The 21631-nt window shown below is 44.2% G+C and overlaps 1 protein-coding gene and 1 pseudogene across 2 annotated transcripts; both read right to left on the bottom strand.

Moving 5' to 3' along the window:
* Positions 1–374: 374 nt before the first annotated feature.
* On the bottom strand, positions 375–6590 carry LOC148193238 (uncharacterized). Its single transcript, XM_088099390.1, has 2 exons — positions 6510–6590; positions 375–5771 (listed from the first exon to the last, which is right to left on the bottom strand). Exons 1-2 carry the CDS (start codon positions 6588–6590, stop codon positions 375–377), a joined length of 5478 nt encoding a protein of 1825 aa, XP_087955516.1.
* Positions 6591–18103: 11513 nt separating this feature from the next.
* Positions 18104–21516, bottom strand: LOC148193237 (proteinaceous RNase P 2 pseudogene; annotated as a pseudogene). Its single transcript, XR_015782294.1, has 3 exons — positions 21073–21516; positions 20671–20772; positions 18104–20531 (listed from the first exon to the last, which is right to left on the bottom strand). The product of XR_015782294.1 is annotated as a proteinaceous RNase P 2 pseudogene (transcript).
* Between the last annotated feature and the right edge of the window lie 115 nt (positions 21517–21631).

The raw sequence follows: 21631 nt of genomic DNA, 5'->3' as shown, positions 1-21631 counted from the left end.
TTTGGTAGGACGGACGTCTTTTCACTTCGTCGCCCAACCAAGCTGAGAGTCGTTCTCTTTGGAACGCTCGTTCGCTAGCTTGGAGTTTGGTAGGACGGACGTCATTTCACTTCGTCGCCCAACCAAGCTGAGAGTCGTTCTCTTTGGAACGCCCGTTCGCTAGCTTGGAGTTTGGTAGGACGGACGTCTTTTCACTTCGTCGCCCAACCAAGCTGAGAGTCGTTCTCTTTGGAACGCCCGTTCGCTGGCTTGGAGTTTGGTAGGGCGGACGATCCTTCGTTACTACATTTCTACAAGATGACATTAGCTTTGTGGGAGAAAACAGATATCTTGATTCATTGATTATGGGGGTACATCGAATCAAGTATTTGACATTAACTAAAGTAAAACTTTAAATGTGTGGCGTTCCAGGTGTTGGGGATGGGACGTCCGTTCATGCGTTCCAGCCTGTAGGCTCCGTTCCCCGGGGCTTCCACTATCCTGAACGGCCCCTCCCATTTGGCGGCGAGTTTTCCGTGCGCCGGGTTTCGGCGGGCATCCCCCGTTTTTCTCCATACCAAATCCCCCTCTTGGAAACTTCTTGGGCGGACCTTGGAGTTGTATTTTCTCTCGACCATTCGTTTGCAAGCTTCGGCCCTCAGCGCCGCTCGGTCACGCCGTTCGTCCAGGGAGTCCAATTCGATTCTCAACTCTTGATCGTTGAGGTTCAGGTCCTCGACTTCTCGCCTTAAGGACGGTTCGCCCAGCTCAACCGGCAACATGGCATCAGTACCATAAGTTAAGTTGAAAGGGGTTTCGCCTGTGGTTCCATGAGGTGTGCATCTATAGGCCCATAAGACCTCGGGCAGCTCGTCCACCCATGCTCCCTTCCTTTCTCCCAAACGCCGCTTGAGTTCCGAAACTATGGTTTTGTTCATTGCCTCTGCTTGTCCGTTCGTCTGGGGGTGCTCTACAGAGCTGGTGATGTGCTTGATCCCTAGCCCTTTGAAGAATTCGGCGAGTTTTTTGTCAATAAACTGCCGGCCATTATCTGTGATGATGGACTGGGGGAGGCCGAAGCGACATACCAATTTCCAGCAGAATTTCTGGACCTGGGAGGCCGTGATGGTTGCCAAAGGTTCGGCCTCCACCCACTTGGTGAAGTAATCAACTGCCACCAAAAGGAATTTCTTCTGTGCCTGCCCTGTTGGGAATGGTCCTACGATGTCCATTCCCCATTGTGCGAATGGCCAAGGGGAAGATATTGAATGTAAGGCATGTGGCGGAAGATGGGAGTTGTTGGAGTGTTCTTGACAGCGGATACACTTTTGGACGAACGCTCTTGTGTCCGCCTCCATGGTAGGCCAATAATATCCGGCTCTCAGTAGCCGGGCTTTTAACGTCCTCCAGCCCGTGTGGAGGCCACAAACGCCGTTGTGAAGTTCGTCCATGACATAGTATGCCTCTTCAGCCCCCAGGCACTTAAGGAGGGGGGAGGAGAATCCCCTTCGGTACAAGTCATCTCCCACGATAAAATAACGGGCGACTTTCTTGGCTTCGCCCGGACCTACCATCCGCCCCTCATCCTGGCGGTTCATGATTTCCCGGATTCCTGCGCGCCAATCTTGTCCTCCGCCGGATACCACCGAGCATTCTACAGAAGGCTGTAGTAGAACCTGCCGTACGATAGTAGTCAGCTGCCCCTTTTCCTTTCCCGAACTGAGTTTGGATAGTACGTCCGCCCTCGTGTTTTGTTCCCTGGGAATATGCTGTATATCAACTTTGTCGAACGCCCGGGTGAGCTCGGTCGCTTTCTGATAATATCGCGAAAGGCGTTCTTCCCTGACTTGGAAGTTGCCATTCATTTGGCCCACCACTAGCTCAGAATCCGTCCGACAGGTTATCCTCCTCGCCCCCATATCTTTTGCCAGTTCGAGGCCGGCTACAAGGGCCTCGTACTCGGCCTGATTGTTGGATACTTTGAATTTGAATATCAAAGAATGCTCCAGTAGGAAACCATTGGGGCCTTCAAGTACGATGCCGGCACCGCTGACCGAGCGGCCGGAAGCTCCATCTACGTACAAGTTCCAGACGTCTTGGCCGGAAGGGGGTAATTCGGCCGCGAAATCCGCCAGATGTTGGCCTTTAACCGATCCTCTTGGTTCATAGCGCAAGCCGAACTCTGAGAGCTCTACCGCCCAAGCCACCATCCGTCCGGCTAGATCTGGCTTCCGGAGGATTTTGGAGATTGGGAAGTCCGTCCGGACTATGACCTGGTAACTTTGGAAATAAGGACGAAGTCTTCGGGAGGCATGTAACAAGGCCAAGGCCACCTTTTCTACCCGCTGGTACCGGGTTTCTGCGTCCAAGAGCGTGCGGCTCACGAAGTAAATTAGCCTCGCCAGAGGCCGTTCCTGCATCAACACGGCGCTGACAGCCGTTTCAGACACTCCCAAGAAGATGTGCAAATCTCCACCTGGGACTGGTCGGTTCATGACCGGTGGGTTGCTAAGGAGGATCTTGATGTCCTGGAACGCTCGCTCGCATTCGTCGTCCCATGACTGGCCGGTCCCCTTCTTTAACTTACGCAGGACCGGCCTCATCCGCTCTGCCAACTTGGGGATGAACCGGGATAAAGCAGTGAGGCGTCCCACCAGTCTCTGCACTTCCTTAAGGGTGGCCGGACTCTGCATTTGCAATACCGCGTCGCATTTGTCCGGGTTGGCCTCGATCCCCCTGGATGTCAGCATGAAACCCAAGAACTTTCCGGCTGCTACCCCGAACGTACACTTTGCGGGATTTAAACGCATGCCAAATTTCCTAACTTGGCGAAAAACTTCCTCAAGATCCTTGAGGTGCCCCTCTCCGTCTGCTGACCGGACCACCATGTCATCTACGTATACGTCCATGCACCGGCCTATCTGGCCCTGGAAGATTCTGTCCATTAGGCGCTGATAGGTTGCCCCTGCATTCTTCAGGCCGAACGGCATAACCTCGTAGCAGAAGTTAGCCTTCTCCGTAATGAAAGCTGTCTTTTCAATGTCCGGCCCGTACATGGGTATCTGATTATACCCGGAATATGCGTCTAGGAAGCTCAATACCCGGTGCCCGGAAGCGCCGTCCACCAAGGCGTCAATACTGGGCAAGGGGTGGGAATCCTTCGGGCAGGCTTTATTCAGATCTGTGTAATCAGTACACATACGCCACTTCCCGTTGGCCTTCTTCACCATGACCACGTTAGCTAGCCACGTGGTGTAAGTGACTGCCCGGACGAAACCGGCTTTCCTCAGCTTGTCCACCTCTTCTTGCACAGCCTTACGTTTCTCCTCGCCCATTCGTCGCTTCTTCTGGGCCACTGGGCGAGCGTTCTGGAAAAGCGAGAGCTTATGGCTCATTACGGCGGGATGGATGCCCGGCATATCCGCTGCCGTCCATGCAAATAGATCCCGGTTTTTCCACAGGAGTGCCCTCAGATCCTTTTCCATCTCAGGGTTTAGCTCCCTGGCGATGAGGGTGGTCTGGGCGGGTTCCTTTCCTATCAAGATAGGTTGGGTTTCCCCAATAGGTTCCAAGCGGTCTTCGGTATTCGTCCTCGGGTCGAGGTCTGCCATGGCCACCTCAGAGCCGGCCGCCCGTCTTTTCATTGGACGGACGTGCAATCTCAACCCCGCCGCGTAGCATTCTCGTGCCGTCTTCTGGTCCGCCCGAACCGTACAGATAGTTCCCTTCTCGGAGGGGTACTTCATTGCGAGGTGGGGGGTAGAGACGATCGCTCCAAAGGCGTTTAAACACGGCCTCCCGAGCAGTACATTGTATGACGTGTTGGCCTCCACCAGCAAATACCGGACCCTCTTCTCCTCGCTAGATCGTCCGGTTCCCAGCCTCGTTCGTAATTCCACATACCCCCTCGTGTCAACTCTCTCTCCGGCAAATCCCACTATCTGTCCATCGTAGGGGACGATCAGATCTTCCGAGATATCCATCTGCAGGAAAGTCTTCCAGTAGAGGATGTTGACCGAGCTTCCTTGATCAACCAGGACTTTACTTATCCCGTAACGTGCTATTTCTGCCGTTATGACCATTGGGTCGTCTTGGTCGGGATCGGGGGCGTGAAAGTCTTCATCCGAGAAGGTGATGGCCGGCATGGAACGGCGCGGCTTATCAACCACATGGACGGAATGGAGGGCCCGAATATGGCGTTTACGGGCGGAGGAAGATGATCCTCCCCCCGCAAATCCTCCGGAAATGGTGTTGATATGCCCTCTCAAGGGGCGCTCCCTGCTACGGCTTCTGCTTGGTCGCCTTTCCGAGCGTGGTCGCCCTGCCCTCGTGCTCTTTGGCTCGTCCTTTCGGTAGGCCGGCCTCTGAGCAGGTCGTTCGGTTTGTAATGGCGGACGCTCATCGCGGACGTATTTCTTGAGCTTTCCCGCCCGGATGAGCTCCTCTATTTTGTCCTTGAGGGTCCAGCACTCTTCGGTGCTGTGACCCATGTTTTTGTGGTAGGAGCAGTGTTTACTCCGGTCAGCGTTCTTCGAAGTTGGGAGTCCCTCATGCTCCACTATCAGTTCTGCACTTAGGGCCTCTCGGAGAATTTTCTCCCTTGAGGCGTTCAAGGGCGTATATTGTTGGAAACGGGGTCCTTTCTTCTGCTCCCGGGGCCTAGGGCCGAACGTTTTTCCCGTAGGATTGGCGGGTTTATTACCGTCCGTCCTCTCTCCTCTGGCCTCTTGAGTTTCTTTTTTATAGGAGAGCTTCATCTCCTCCACCCTTATTTCATCAGCTGCTCTTTCCCTCAATTCCTCCATTGTTTCGGGTGCTCGCCTGCAGACACTATCTTTGAACGGCCCCGGCTTAAGAGCCGGCAGGATGTAGTGAAGGGCGAGCTCCGGTGTCAGGCTTTTCACTCGCCGGACGGTCTTCTGATACCTGTCCATGAACGTTCGCAAGGTCTCGTCCTTCTCCTGCTTGAGGGTCATTAATTCGAATACGGTCAGATCTTGAGTGCTGCTGGCCGCAAATTGTTTGATGAACAGCTGTTTCAATCCGGCAAAATTTTCTATTGAATTAGGGGGGAGAGTGTTGAACCATTCCAGTGCCTCATCTTCCAACGAGAGCGAGAATGCTCGGCACCAAATGGCGTCATTGCCTGTTCGGAACGCCATCGCATTTGAAAATGTCTGGATGTGGGACGCGGGGTCCGTCGTTCCGTTATACATTTTGAACTGCGGAGCCATGAATTGCTCCGAGATTTGGACATTCATTATGTTCTGGGTAAATGGGAGCAATAGGGTGGATGAAGGCTCCGGCTTGATAACCATCCGCCCGTCCTCGGCAGCGCTTTCCGCGTGCACCGACTTAGCCTTGCTTTCCGCTGCCTCCGATCCGGAAGGCCTCCAAGTCCTATCGCTCTCGGTACCCGGGGGCGGGCGTTCTCCTTCCACCCCCTTTCCCTTATCCTTCGTTCGTTCTTCCCCGTTCATCCGCCCGATCTCCCGAGCTATCCGGGCTTCGCAGTCGGCCTTCACGGCCGCCATCTCTTCTTCATGACGTTGCTGCATCTCGTCCATTTTTTGTTGTAGCACGCGCATCATCTCAGCGGGATCGTCTAAGCTCATATTTCTCGTGGTCACCATTGGGTTTTTTAAATCACACGGCCCCACGGTGGGCGCCAAATGTTTCGGATGTGTAGGGCTGTGCGGTTCCAAATCTTCCAAGTCCTTCCGTGGTCTTGTCTCCGTGGCGGATCTTCTCCTGGCGCTCTGGCTCTCCTCTTGATCCGGAGGGGTGGAGACCTACAAAAGATTCTCCGATGCCAAAGTCAGTTTCAGAGCAGTGGCTATTTTCAGTAGTAGCAATAAATGTGCATTCAATGTAAACTATCTACCACTCACCGTGGACCTGTATTTATAGTTTTCGCTATGGGCTTGGGATTAGTGAAAAGTTAATCACGGCCCAAAACGGCCCAATAGCTTCTAATTTCTACTTACCTTTAAACCAGGCTGCTTTTCCTTAAGTCATGTTGATTAGTGTTTTGGCGGGCGTGGACGTCCGCCCATGTGAAATGGGCGTCTGCCTCGCGCGCCCGGAGATCCGCCCATGCGAGATCCGCCCATGTGGGATCTTTGGTCCGGGGTCCGGTTTTGCTGGCCGTGTCCGCGGAGATCCGTCCATGTGATATGGGCGTCCGCCTCGTCCGCATGGAGATCCGCCCAATTAGCTTGTGCGTCCGCTCACACGGATCCTTCCATACGGCGTCCGGCCCTTGCAGATACACAAGCCCCCCAAGTCCTAGTGCCCGTAGTGAGCGTAGGACTTTGGGTCACTTAACAGGCAAGATTTGATGCAGTGGCTGTCGTGTCGGGTCGCTCTGTGATGGTAGAATTCCTTGTGAGTTCTTCAAAGTTTTTCTTATAAAGAGGTTCGACCCGGTTGGTAGGTGTTCCTCCCTGCTACAAGAGGGTTAGGAGAGTTTATACCGGGTCTAGGTTCAATCTTTGGCCGGCTCTTCAACGCATGAGCCTCCGGCTTGCCTTATACGATTGCGTACAGGCATTGTCGTAAGTCACCGTGGCCTCCGGAGTGGACTCCGGTACATCTGGGTAGGCGATCATTGGGCAACCGGACGGTCCTTCCGTATGGCGCCCGGTATTTCGGGCGTCTTTCGCACGGCGCCTGGCACTTCGGCGCCCTTCGTACGGCGCCTGACACTTCGGCGCCCTTCGGCGGTTTCGGTATTTCGGGCGTCCCTTGTACGGCGCCCGACACTCTCTGGTACAGATAATAATATAATAAATCAAATATGAAGAAAACTAATTAACTTGCTAAAATAGTTTACGTTTAATTATTCTTTAAGATTTAGGAGATAACAGAAACATTCCCCGATAATACAGGGATGAAAATAAGAGCTAACACGGTTAAAGACTTATTAACACGTGCATACAATACCCAGCTCTAATTAATGAAGTATTCTACATATAAAATACAAATATATAATAATAATGATGTAACATCCCAATAAATAGAAATCTCCATTAATCAGAACTAATTACATTTACAGAAAATACAGTGCAGTCTTTAAATATAAACAGCAGCTGCTCAAAAGGATACAGCACGTACATAACAGTATTTACAGTGATTTCCGTGTTCAGAAATTCATCCAAAATACAAAACCAGTTCTGAATAATCTATTCTGCACAACCGTATACAGAACTGTCAAAATACAGTACAGAAAAATCTAATATCTACTACGGAACTAATCCCTACTGCTCCGATTTGACTTCAACTTCCACCAAGTTGGCATCCTCCAAATTTTCTTCTTCCAGCAATGATTCCAAGGGTGCCTCGCCATCTGCTCACATCCACAACGGATGATCATTGCATTTTGACAAGACGGACATACAGAAACAGCAGACAACACATGGAACATTGCAAGGGTAAGCTTATATTGTTTAATAAATACAACATACATACAGTTCATGATTCAATTCACACATTCATCAAGTAACTTAATCATATAATTTAACATATAAATATATATATATGACAGACCGTCCGGACTGTATGAACCATGTAGTTACAGGCGTCCTTGCACCCAAGTGGTGTAGTAGCCGGGATATACCTAATCAGCTTCCACTTGAGGTTAATCCTTCGCCCCTGCTAAGTGAGGGATACGAAGACCTCCTGCCATTCCCACACATGACTACTCCCTTCTACGTGAAGATGAGCATCACAGAATATCAGGATGGACCAAGCCAGCATTAACTAACCACGGTCATACTTTACAAATTCCATATTCAATCATATATGAGACGTTCCTCCTTGGAACGCTCGTTCAATTCCATAATCGTATAATCATATCACATAGTGTTCAACCATCAAATCCTTTCATAGTTATAATCCTTCCATTCTGTGTTCCACTCTCTTAACATTAACGTCATGCATTCTTTAATCAAATAAAACGAACTTATTACAGAACCTTTGATTTCACGTTTCTGAACAAAAGAAACGAACTCTTATTCATTGATGGACGTTAAGAATTCTTAAAGAATTTAAATGAGATTGAATTTAGAAGTTCAGAATAATACTTAGAAGATGTTGAGTACAAGAACTTTAGGTTGAATCAAGAGAATAAATATCTTACAGAATAACTTAGATAAATAACCAGAATATTCAAAGTACAGAAAACAACTCTTACTGTCAATGAACGAACGTTCAGAAATTTACTTTGGACGAACGTCAATTACGTTCGCTCAGAATTCAATAATAAGGACGAGCGTTCAGTTAGAAACCGAACCCTGCTTTGGACGAACGCTAGGTCAATGACCGAGCACGAATTAAAACGAACGCTGGATATACACCGAGCGCTATTTAAGACGAACGCTTCGGTATAGGACCGAGCGCCAATTCGGACGAACGTTCAGTATAAGAATGAACGCTCTGTAGAACGAACGTTCGACATAAGGTCGAACGACATTAAGGACGAACGCTCGACTTAAGGCCGAACGTCACGTATTTATAAAGTTTCAAATATTTATCTAAACTGAGCTGAAACGAACGCTCATTCACTAAATTGGGGACGCTCGTTCTCGAGCAGAATTCATTCCAAATGAACGAATTCCAACTAAGTTATTTTAATGAAAAACCGAACGGTCTATGACCGTACAGTGTGACGAGCGTCATTCATAAAAGGGCAGATTAAAATTCCAGATTTCTCAAACTTAACAGAATTTTCCAGATTTCATTTTTTTCAACTTTATAACATTCATTCCAGATTTAATTCACCTTCAACATCATTATCATACAGTTTCAATATCCAAATCCTTCCAAATATCATAAACATACTCCATTCATACATAATCAATTCAACATGCTTTTTAATCAAGATCAACAACATATATCATACATAAAAGTCAGTGTTCATCCATAACAGATCAATCAAAACCAGAATTCATATCCGATCTCAGTAACCATTCATAACAGCTCAACTTCATGAAATTCATACATGCACAATAACAGTGATCATCCATACAATTCAAATCTTATATTCTTCATTCATGCAACTCAGATCATTCAACATACAGTATAAATTAAACATATAAGCTTCCCTTACCTTATCAAGCAGTTCACTTCAATTGTTTAGAGTTTCTCTCGTGCTCTTACAGCTTTCTATCAGACTTTCACTCAACCACTTCCACTTAATCTAACACACCAAAACCGTAAGCAGATCAGACTTCTAACTCATGCATGCAACCAGAATTTTGGTGTGCATGAACCAAATGGACGAAGGTGCAGAGATGAGAACTTACCAGTTCAGTTCTCAATTCTGTTCGGATCAGAATGAGGTTCACAGTGCAGGGAAGGTTTCTATGGTGTCTGAAATAGGATTGGAGGAATTGATAGTGAGTGATCTTAGGGAGAAGATGAACACGGTTTAGAGAAAAGCAGAGAAATCGAAAACAGAAATTCTGAGAAGGAGATGAAACATGCAGGAGGAAGAGGGAGAGTTTCCAGAATTATTTTTCTCTTCCTATGCAGAATAAACTCCCCAACCTCCACACGCCACTTGTCTCCCACTAACCATTCTCAGAATGCTCAAACCGTGACACATGGCAAGCGCATGCAGTGGAAGTGTGAGTGCATTTTGACGTGTCACGGTGCATTAAAATAGTGATCAGAGAATGAATTAGTGTGTATTAATTATCAGGTTCTCACATTCCCCCTAACTACAAAAATTTTCGTCCTCGAAAATTCTAAAGCTTACCAGGGAATAGGTGAGGATACAATTTCTTCACAGCCTCTTCAACCTCCCATGTTGAGTCACCGGTCTTTGCATTCCACACCACTTTCACGAGACGAACATCCTTCCCCTTGTAGAGTCTGGTGCGGCTGTCTTCCACACAAACAGGTTGCATCTCCAGTGTTCTGTCTGGGCGAATTTGAATATCTTCTAACTCCAGTACGTGAGATGGATCAGCTATATACTTCCGGAGTTGAGACACGTGAAAGACTGGATGAAGGTTGGACAGTTGAGGAGGTAAGGCCAGTTCATACGCCACTGCTCCAATCTTTTTCAGAATCTGATAGGGTCCTATGTACTTTGGTGAAAGCTTCTTTGGACGAAGAACTCTTCCCACTCCAGTGATTGGATTCAATCTCAGAAAAACGTGATCACCAGCAGAGAACTCTAAGGGTCTTCTTCTCTTATCTGCATACGATTTCTGCCTGCTTTGAGAAGTCTTCAAACGTTCTTGAATCAGTTTCACCTTCTCAGTTGTTTGCTGAATTAATTCAGGTCCAGTTACTGCAGTTTCACCTTCTTGGAACCAACACAAAGGAGTTCTACACTTTCTTCCATAAAGAGCTTCAAACGGTGCCATTCCTATGCTTGCTTGATAACTGTTATTATACGTGAATTCAACAAGCGGCAGAACTTCATCCCATACTCCCATATGATCTATCACGCAAGTCCTCAACAAGTCTTCAAGAGTCTGAATGGTTCGCTCAGATTGGCCATCCGTCTGAGGGTGATATGCAGAACTCATCTGCAGTTTGCTTCCCAATTCTCCTTGCAATGACTGCCAAAAACGAGATGTGAATCTCGTGTCCCGATCTGATATGATACTTGAAGGAACTCCATGCAATCTAACAATCTCTTTAATGTACAATTTGGCCAAGTTTGTCATGGACATCTTCAAATTAACAGCCAGGAAATGGGCGCTCTTAGTCAATCTATCCACAATCACCCAAATTGAATCATGGTTTCGGACTGTACGTGGCAGATGAGTCACGAAATCCATGGAGATGCTATCCCACTTCCATTCTGGAATCTCCAATGGCTGCAGCAATCCTCCTGGTCTTTGATGTTCAGCCTTGGCTCTCTGACAGGTTAAACAAGATGACACAAAGCGTGCAATGTCACTCTTCATCCCAGGCCACCAGAATGACAAACGAAGATCCTGATACATCTTAGTCATGCCAGGATGCATGCTAAGACGGCTGTGATGCCCCTCTTCCATTATGATCCTTTTCAGCTCACTGTCATTTGGAACGCACGTCCTCCCCATATATCGAAGTAGACCATCCGTTCCAGCATTGAATCCCTTAGCTTGATCTGTACCAAGCACGTTCAAAATTTTCACCAACTCTTCATCCTCACGCTGTTTCATCCAGATACGGTCAAATACAGTGCTTGATATTTTAAGGTTGTAGCATTTGATGCTGCTAGGCTCCAACTCAAACTGTAATCTCAGATCTCTGAAACTCTCCACTAAGTGCAGCTCCTTCACCATCATTAACGAGACTTGCACTGCCTTCCTGCTTAGAGCGTCTGCCACTACATTGGCTTTCCCAGGGTGATACAGCAGTTCAAAATCATAGTCTTTTAAAAACTCCAACCAACGTCTTTGCCTCATATTCAGCTCCCTCTGATCAAACAAATATTTGAGGCTCTTGTGATCACTAAAGACTTGGAATGTTGATCCGTATAGATAGTGTCTCCAAATTTTTAATGCGAAAACAACTGCTGCTAACTCCAGATCGTGGGTGGGATAATTCTTCTCATGAATCTTCAATTGGCGAGACGCGTATGCTACTGCACGTCCCTCTTGCATGAGCACACAGCCCAAGCCTTGGTGAGAAGCGTCACAGTACACTTCAAATGGCTTGGACGTGTCTGGAATAATTAGAACTGGTGCGCTCGTCAGTTTCACCTTCAGCTCCTGGAATCGCTCCTCACACAGATCAGTCCAAGCAAAGGGTTGATCCTTTCTAGTCAACCGGGTAAGCGGAGCCACTATCTTGGCGAACCCCTCTATGAAACGTCTGTAATAGCCTGCCAGTCCCACAAAACTCCTCACTTCCGTGACTGAACGCGGGCTCTTCCAATCCAACACTGCTCTCACCTTAGAGGGATCCACTGAAATACCTTCAGACGATATCACATGCCCCAGAAACTGCACCTCCTTCAACCAGAATTCACACTTGGACAGCTTTGCGTACAACTCTTTCTCCCTCAACACGGTTAATACTGTTCTCAAGTGTTCTTCATGTTCGGCATTAGTTTTGGAGTAGATGAGAATATCATCTATGAACACAACCACAAACTTATCCAAATAGGGTCTGAATATCCTGTTCATGTAATCCATGAAGATGGCTGGAGCATTTGTCACTCCAAATGGCATTACCACGTACTCATAATGCCCATAACGTGATCTGAATGCTGTCTTCTGGATGTCGTCCTCCTTAACCCTTATCTGGTGATATCCCGAACGCAAATCAATTTTAGAAAATACCGTTGCTCCATGTAGCTGATCCAACAAATCATCTATCCTTGGTAACGGGTATTTGTTCTTGATGGTCAGCTTGTTTAATTGTCTGTAGTCTATACATAACCGAGAGCTGCCATCTTTCTTTTTCACCAAGAGCACAGGAGCCCCCATGGTGATACGCTTGGTCTAATGAATTGCTTCTCCATAAGCTCTTCAATCTGCTTCTTGAGTTCAACCAACTCTGCAGGTGCCATACGGTATGGTTGAACAGATATAGGGGCTGCCGTTGTCACCAGATCAATGGTGAATTCAATCTCTCTAACAGGAGGCAATCCTGGTATCTCTTCTGGAAAAACGTCCAGAAATTCATTCACAACTGCTCGTTCAATACTGCTCTCCTGGGACGTCCGTGCTTCTGCCAATCCTCCTAATTCCTTATCTTCATGCGTCATGATGAGGAAACAGCTGGCTCCCTCCATGATGTCCTCCCTAAACTGCCCAACAGTGATTGACAGTTCTTCCTCTTCTTCACTGGGAAAAACTAATTCCTTCTTCCCACAATCTATAATAATATGGTTGGTAGCCAACCAATCCATTCCTAGAATTATTTCCAAGTCCTTCAAAGGTAAACAGATTAAGTTCACCTTATAACTATGCCCCTCAACCACAATAGGACATCTAATGCACACGGTAGATGTCCTAATCTCTCCAGCCGCTGGTGTTGATACCACCAAGTCAAACTGCATATCCCTCTCCACTATTCCCAGCTTTTCAACACACGCCTTCGAGATGAAGGAGTGCGTCGCCCCAGAATCAAACAGTACATGACAAGGCATTCCAAACAGCAAGCATTCACCAGTTATAAGATTACCTGCGCTTGCTGCCTCCGCTCCAGTGATAGCGTACACACGGCCTACTGCTTGTGCTCGCCCCCCCCTGGGCTGATTTCTTCCCGTGTTTGGTGGTCTCATCACTGCTCTTCCACTCATGTTACACTCGTTCCCCAAGTGTCCATTTCGTCCACATCGGTTGCAGTGTTTTCCTCCCACTAGCTGAGGACAGGATGAACGATAATGCGGCCCCCCACACTGAAAGCAAGTTATATTTCCTTGTCCAGTGTGTCCGACAGGAATCAATGCTTGAGAACCACTCGTATTGGCTGATTGATTTGGACGAGTGTAAGGTATTTTCCTTTGAACAGAACCTCCCCTGGACACAATTGGTCCCCTACTAGCTTGTTGTTGCTTCTTGTGTCGTTCCGCCTCTGCCAAGTTCTTCTCCAACACCTTGGCTCTCTCAACCATAGCAGGGAACGTTCTGATACACAAGCTGGAAATTACAACTTTTAGATCACTGCGTAGACCGTTCTCAAATTTTCTGCACTGCCACTCCTCACTAGTGGCCATTGTATTGAATCGGACAAGGTGTTTAAACTTATTGGTGTATTCTGATACAGACATTCCACCTTGAGCCAGTTGTAAAAACTCCACCTCCTTTGCAAACTTTACGCTGTCAGGGAAATATTCCTCATAAAACTTATTACGGAATACTTCCCAAGTAATAGGGCGGTGAGCGTCTACCAGTATGGCCCTTGTGCTCGTCCACCAATGGCTTGCTTCTCCAGTTAATAAGTATTCTGTATACGCCAACCTGTTCTCATCCGGACACCTTTTGGCGTTAAAAATCCTCTCCATATCCCTTAGCCACTGATCAGCCTCATCAGGGAGGCACTTCCCACTGAACTTAGCTGGGTGATGCTGCAGGAAGCTCTCCAAACTCCACTCGGCAGCAGGTTGAGCAGCGTTTGAAGAAGATGCTCCAGGCGCACCTCTAGTTGCCGCCAAGATTTCCATCAACTGCCTTTGCGTGTTTTCAGAATTGACACGCGAGGCCTCCAAACCTTGCATAGCAGCTTGGTTTTGCTGCATCAAGGTGGCGTTTTGCTCCAGCAACGTGGTATTCTGTTGATGCAATCTTTCCACCACGGTTTCCAACAATCTAGTGTTGTTGGACGTTTCGGACTCATTCGGTTGAGGAGGAGGAGGAAGTCTAGGTGCCATTTGTTCTCTGGATGCAGAGAAAAACAAACGAGCATTAGTTATGTCCAAGAGTTAAAACAAGAATAACTCATTAAACATGCAATAAGCACACAGCAAAAACACAGTGCACTCATAACCCTACAGTGTCCTTAGAAGAACAAAACTGCTCTGATACCAATAAATGTAACATCCCAATAAATAGAAATCTCCATTAATCAGAACTAATTACATTTACAGAAAATACAGTGCAGTCTTTAAATATAAACAGCAGCTGCTCAAAAGGATACAGCACGTACATAACAGTATTTACAGTGATTTCCGTGTTCAGAAATTCATCCAAAATACAAAACCAGTTCTGAATAATCTATTCTGCACAACCGTATACAGAACTGTCAAAATACAGTACAGAAAAATCTAATATCTACTACGGAACTAATCCCTACTGCTCCGATTTGACTTCAACTTCCACCAAGTTGGCATCCTCCAAATTTTCTTCTTCCAGCAATGATTCCAAGGGTGCCTCGCCATCTGCTCACATCCACAACGGATGATCATTGCATTTTGACAAGACGGACATACAGAAACAGCAGACAACACATGGAACATTGCAAGGGTAAGCTTATATTGTTTAATAAATACAACATACATACAGTTCATGATTCAATTCACACATTCATCAAGTAACTTAATCATATAATTTAACATATAAATATATATATATGACAGACCGTCCGGACTGTATGAACCATGTAGTTACAGGCGTCCTTGCACCCAAGTGGTGTAGTAGCCGGGATATACCTAATCAGCTTCCACTTGAGGTTAATCCTTCGCCCCTGCTAAGTGAGGGATACGAAGACCTCCTGCCATTCCCACACATGACTACTCCCTTCTACGTGAAGATGAGCATCACAGAATATCAGGATGGACCAAGCCAGCATTAACTAACCACGGTCATACTTTACAAATTCCATATTCAATCATATATGAGACGTTCCTCCTTGGAACGCTCGTTCAATTCCATAATCGTATAATCATATCACATAGTGTTCAACCATCAAATCCTTTCATAGTTATAATCCTTCCATTCTGTGTTCCACTCTCTTAACATTAACGTCATGCATTCTTTAATCAAATAAAACGAACTTATTACAGAACCTTTGATTTCACGTTTCTGAACAAAAGAAACGAACTCTTATTCATTGATGGACGTTAAGAATTCTTAAAGAATTTAAATGAGATTGAATTTAGAAGTTCAGAATAATACTTAGAAGATGTTGAGTACAAGAACTTTAGGTTGAATCAAGAGAATAAATATCTTACAGAATAACTTAGATAAATAACCAGAATATTCAAAGTACAGAAAACAACTCTTACTGTCAATGAACGAACGTTCAGAAATTTACTTTGGACGAACGTCAATTACGTTCGCTCAGAATTCAATAATAAGGACGAGCGTTCAGTTAGAAACCGAACCCTGCTTTGGACGAACGCTAGGTCAATGACCGAGCACGAATTAAAACGAACGCTGGATATACACCGAGCGCTATTTAAGACGAACGCTTCGGTATAGGACCGAGCGCCAATTCGGACGAACGTTCAGTATAAGAATGAACGCTCTGTAGAACGAACGTTCGACATAAGGTCGAACGACATTAAGGACGAACGCTCGACTTAAGGCCGAACGTCACGTATTTATAAAGTTTCAAATATTTATCTAAACTGAGCTGAAACGAACGCTCATTCACTAAATTGGGGACGCTCGTTCTCGAGCAGAATTCATTCCAAATGAACGAATTCCAACTAAGTTATTTTAATGAAAAACCGAACGGTCTATGACCGTACAGTGTGACGAGCGTCATTCATAAAAGGGCAGATTAAAATTCCAGATTTCTCAAACTTAACAGAATTTTCCAGATTTCATTTTTTTCAACTTTATAACATTCATTCCAGATTTAATTCACCTTCAACATCATTATCATACAGTTTCAATATCCAAATCCTTCCAAATATCATAAACATACTCCATTCATACATAATCAATTCAACATGCTTTTTAATCAAGATCAACAACATATATCATACATAAAAGTCAGTGTTCATCCATAACAGATCAATCAAAACCAGAATTCATATCCGATCTCAGTAACCATTCATAACAGCTCAACTTCATGAAATTCATACATGCACAATAACAGTGATCATCCATACAATTCAAATCTTATATTCTTCATTCATGCAACTCAGATCATTCAACATACAGTATAAATTAAACATATAAGCTTCCCTTACCTTATCAAGCAGTTCACTTCAATTGTTTAGAGTTTCTCTCGTGCTCTTACAGCTTTCTATCAGACTTTCACTCAACCACTTCCACTTAATCTAACACACCAAAACCGTAAGCAGATCAGACTTCTAACTCATGCATGCAACCAGAATTTTGGTGTGCATGAACCAAATGGACGAAGGTGCAGAGATGAGAACTTACCAGTTCAGTTCTCAATTCTGTTCGGATCAGAATGAGGTTCACAGTGCAGGGAAGGTTTCTATGGTGTCTGAAATAGGATTGGAGGAATTGATAGTGAGTGATCTTAGGGAGAAGATGAACACGGTTTAGAGAAAAGCAGAGAAATCGAAAACAGAAATTCTGAGAAGGAGATGAAACATGCAGGAGGAAGAGGGAGAGTTTCCAGAATTATTTTTCTCTTCCTATGCAGAATAAACTCCCCAACCTCCACACGCCACTTGTCTCCCACTAACCATTCTCAGAATGCTCAAACCGTGACACATGGCAAGCGCATGCAGTGGAAGTGTGAGTGCATTTTGACGTGTCACGGTGCATTAAAATAGTGATCAGAGAATGAATTAGTGTGTATTAATTATCAGGTTCTCACAAATGATATATTTTAAATTATTTAATATTTTTAAATTAATTCTAATTTTTTTATATTTATAAAAAAATAAATATAAATCTAATAATATATTTAGAAATATTTTAAAAATGATGTTAAATATTTAATAAAAGTATAAATTTAATAAACATTTATATAAAAATTAAATTTTGTATAATTTAAAAAGTATTTAACGTATTGTTACTGTAAACTGTAACACCCCTTACAAATATATTAAAAAAATATATTTATATAAGTATAATCTTTGAGCACGAATTTTATGAGACAATTTTTTTTTAAACAACACATCACATAAACAAACCATACACACATCATAAGTTCATACATTACAACGAAACAAATCTTACTTGTTCGTTAAAACAACAAATTCAAACACACATAAATAAGAAAATATTATAAAACCCCCAACAAGTTTTATTTTCCGTGTCTCTCGAAGAGTTATTCCAGTCCAGCTTTATCTGCATTACCATCTACTCCCGTACAAGTACGATCATGGGAGGTGGAAACCACAACCACAACATGCAAGGGTGAGTAACCAGAAGTATCATATAAAAAAAACACATCATAAACCCATTACATATAAACTATAACAATTTCCATGACTTAATATAAATCGACACACATGACATTATAGACTAGTCTTTCATAAACTGATGTTGTTTCCTTGTAATTCGTCGTCATAACCTGTTCTCAATAATAGGCGACTCGAGTCATCTTCTGTCGCGACTTCAGACCTATCTCCCCGACTCCTCAAGGACTAACGAGTAAAAACATCGATACTACGCGTAACGATGCACTATACTCAACACGAGCCGAAGTCATTGGGCGAGACATTCACCTCCTTGCGCAGAAGGAGGTGACACTCGTATCTCAATCTCTCGTGAGAATCGCATTTATTTTAGTATTGAAATGCTCACAAGACAGACGAAGTTACAAGTAAATAACATAGTGTACGTACCAACATCAAACAAAATAAACGTGCTCAATCACGGATTCATACATATTCTCATAAACCAATATTAGATCAAGAAAATAACCAACAATTCTCAATAATTGTTTTAAAATAATACCAAAGAAATGAACCAACAATTCTCAATAATTGTTTTAAAATAATACCAAAGAAATTAACCAACAATTCTCAATAATTGTTTAAAAGAGAGTTTTTCTTTTTCTTTTTTTTTTACTGGCGCACCCCTTGAAATTGCTAAGTTCACACCCCTGTCTTCAAAGCAGAATTTCTGGGCACACCCTACATGACTGAGTTCACACACACACACACATTTAAAATGGCATTCTTTCATTTGGAGAGAATTCTATTCGAGAACGAGCGTCCTCATGGGAAACACTAGGTTGGAGCGTTCGGCTCAGCATAGTTGTATCCGGATATTCGAAATAAAGTAATACATATATATACCCTCGTACTTTAAGATTAGTAGTGCTCGGTCTTACACCTAGCGCTCGTACTAAGTAGTGCTCGGTCTTACACCTAGCGCTCGTACTAAGTAGTGCTCGGTTTTACACCTAGCGCTCGTACTGAGTAGTGCTCGGTCTTACACCAAGCGCTCGTACTAATGTATAATCAATCTTGATAAAATAGCGTTCGTCCAACTTCAGTAATATTTCTTTTTCCATGTTCGGTCATTTACTGGCATTGGATTTCCGTATGTGAACTATTCTAAATATAGTCCTTAACATCTTGATTATTCTTCTTGCATTGGATCCGGCCTAAGGCCTCCATACTTGAATTATTCCTTAAGTATTGATTTGAACTCAAGAGAGTCAGTTCATTTAACTGACTCACGTGGTAAATACCGTTCGTCACATATTGCACTATTTTACTCGGCTCATTTCTTTAATCCAAAAGTAACTCTTTTAGTCTTATTCTGTTCTGAACGGGAGGATCATCGGTCTCGTTCTTATCGTTCGTCCTCGTTCTGAAGAGGGCTGAACGTTTGTTATTTAATGTCCTTGTAACTGATGATGAAAGTGATAATAAAGTGAAAGATTATAAAAGATGAATAGTATATGAGATGATTATACGGTTGTGGATTTTGAACGAGCGTTCCGGGGAGGAACGACTCATGTATTGAATATTGGAATTGGTAAAGTATGACTGTGGTTATGCTAATGCTGGCAGTTCATCCTGATGTTCCATGAGTACTCATCCTCACGTAGAGGAGGGTAGGTCATGTGTGGGAACGGCAGGAGGTCCTAGTCCTTAGGGGTACTTTGGATAGGGCTAACCTCGGGTGGCAGCTGTTGAGTGTATCCCAGTTACTACATCACCCGGGTGCACGAACGCCTGTAGCTACACAGATTTCATACAGTCCGGACGGTCAGTCTAGTGATAGGCTTGGTATGATACGTACGTTGAAATGTTTCTTGTATGTTGAATTGTTTAACTTATATGTTGATGCATGAATTAAATTATATAAGCTTACCCTGTGTATTTCCTTGTGTTGTCTTGTCCATGTACGTCCGTCTTGTCATTGCAATGATCATCCGTGTGGATGTGAGTAGATGGAGATGCGCTACTGGAAGAGGCGTTAGAAGAGGAGAACTTAGTCGAAGTGGAAGTAAAGGCTGAGCCGTAAGACGTTCGGTTATTAGATATTAGTTTAGTATGAGGTGATCGTTCGATCACCTCCTCTCTTTCGTTTTACTCTCTGACTGATCGGTATTTTGGCTTTTGTAAGCCGTTCGGTCACGTTTTCCCTAATCTTGTACAGTTTACTTTTGGAACTTCTTGTAAGGTCATTCGGCCATAGTTGTACTATCTGTAAGCGTTAAAACTGACCTGTGTTATTATTAATTGTAATTATTCTATTATATGGTTAAATGCTATATTTGAACCTCCAAAAGTTAAAATCGTTTACATTTTAGTACTTAAAAAGTTTAGCTTTCATTTAGACCTTCTCAGTTATTCAAGTCTACGTCCACTTTGGTTTTACCAAGAGCTTCAGCTGTGTAATGCAGAAACATATCATATACGGGACATCGAATGTGAATTAAGTCCCACACAAGATTATAAATATTGCATAGATAACATGATAAATTCAAGTTTTAAATAAAGAGTCAAACAGAACAAGAAACGATATGGTTGTCCAAAGATTAACAGTGAAAAGCAAATGCAATGTTTAGGACATTTATTTGGAAATTTACCAATCATCATTGGACCCATTAGGAGTTGTATACAGTGCACCATTATTCATCCACTCCTCCACCAGTTTCCTGCTGGAAGGATTTTCCATTAGCCCTCTTAGGCGCTTATTGTGCAGCACAACGAGCGGCCATTTATTCCCACTCTGATTGTAAAGTTCTTTTACAACACAATCAAGCTGCACTATTACAAAATCAACAAAACAAACACAATTAGCTGCAAAAGCAATCAAGCAAAATTATCAGGCAAGAGCAATAAACATACATAACTTGTTCAGACAGTAAAATTAAAGGAACTCTATAACTTAGGAATACAACCTGAGAAATGCTAAATCCACCATCAGCAAAATTTTGTTTGTAGAGCCCAACATTTGCTCCATCCACTATAGCTTCATAAGAGTCATGCTTTTCAAGCCAGGCCTGTAAGGGATCAACCAGAAGTATCAAAACCAAGCTATTATAGCTAGACTAACAATATCAAGAGTAAATAATGGATGCAGCAATATTGCGAAGGGTTTGTATACGAAAGTAATCCAATCAAAAATTGTCATGCATATTAAGTTTGTTGACTTTAACAATAACACCCCTAAAAAGTCATACCTATCAAGATTCCTGATTGATACCTACCTAGCACAGAAACTAAACTCTAACAATAATATATCATCATTCATGTCATTTAAAATTGTGTTGCATTGCAATGAATGGAGATATCAACAACACCTGAAATTCACTAAAATTGGCCTTGACCTCTCGTTCCAAGGCCAAGCCAGCAACAGACCCTGCAAACTTCTCCGTCTCCGAATCATCAATATCAACACAAACCAATTGCTCCCCACAACAACAACAATGTCCATCGGCACCCACACTCGTTCTGTTGACGGCCCAATCCCCTTTACCAATCCATCCCTGACCATGCCACCCTCCCCCATTCCGCAAAACCCCCTCTTTGACCTGCCCCACATCAAATTCCACCTCACCAACCTCAGAGGCCTTGGCACCACAAAACCACTCCTCAACAACCACCGCAGTGGACTCACTAACACACCTCACACAGCTTCTAAGCTTATGCAAATACTCATACACCTTGTCCGCTCTACCACTCCGCGCACTCACCTTCAAAAGCGCGGCGAGTTCCGCCTCCTCCAAACTCACCCCAACGCCATATTAGTGGAACACTAAAGTTGACGTTTAAGAAAGGAATAAGATCAATAGTTCTTTAGAAATTATGAAGTGATTTCTGAGGGCAAAGAGTCACAATTATAAAGTTATTAGTTTTTAG

This window comes from Vigna umbellata, chromosome 9 (assembly GCF_029865625.1).
Source record: "Vigna umbellata cultivar VRB3 chromosome 9, Vumbellata_1.0, whole genome shotgun sequence".
Classification (NCBI taxonomy): Eukaryota; Viridiplantae; Streptophyta; class Magnoliopsida; order Fabales; family Fabaceae; genus Vigna; species Vigna umbellata.
This window is presented reverse-complemented; position numbering and strand designations above follow the sequence as displayed.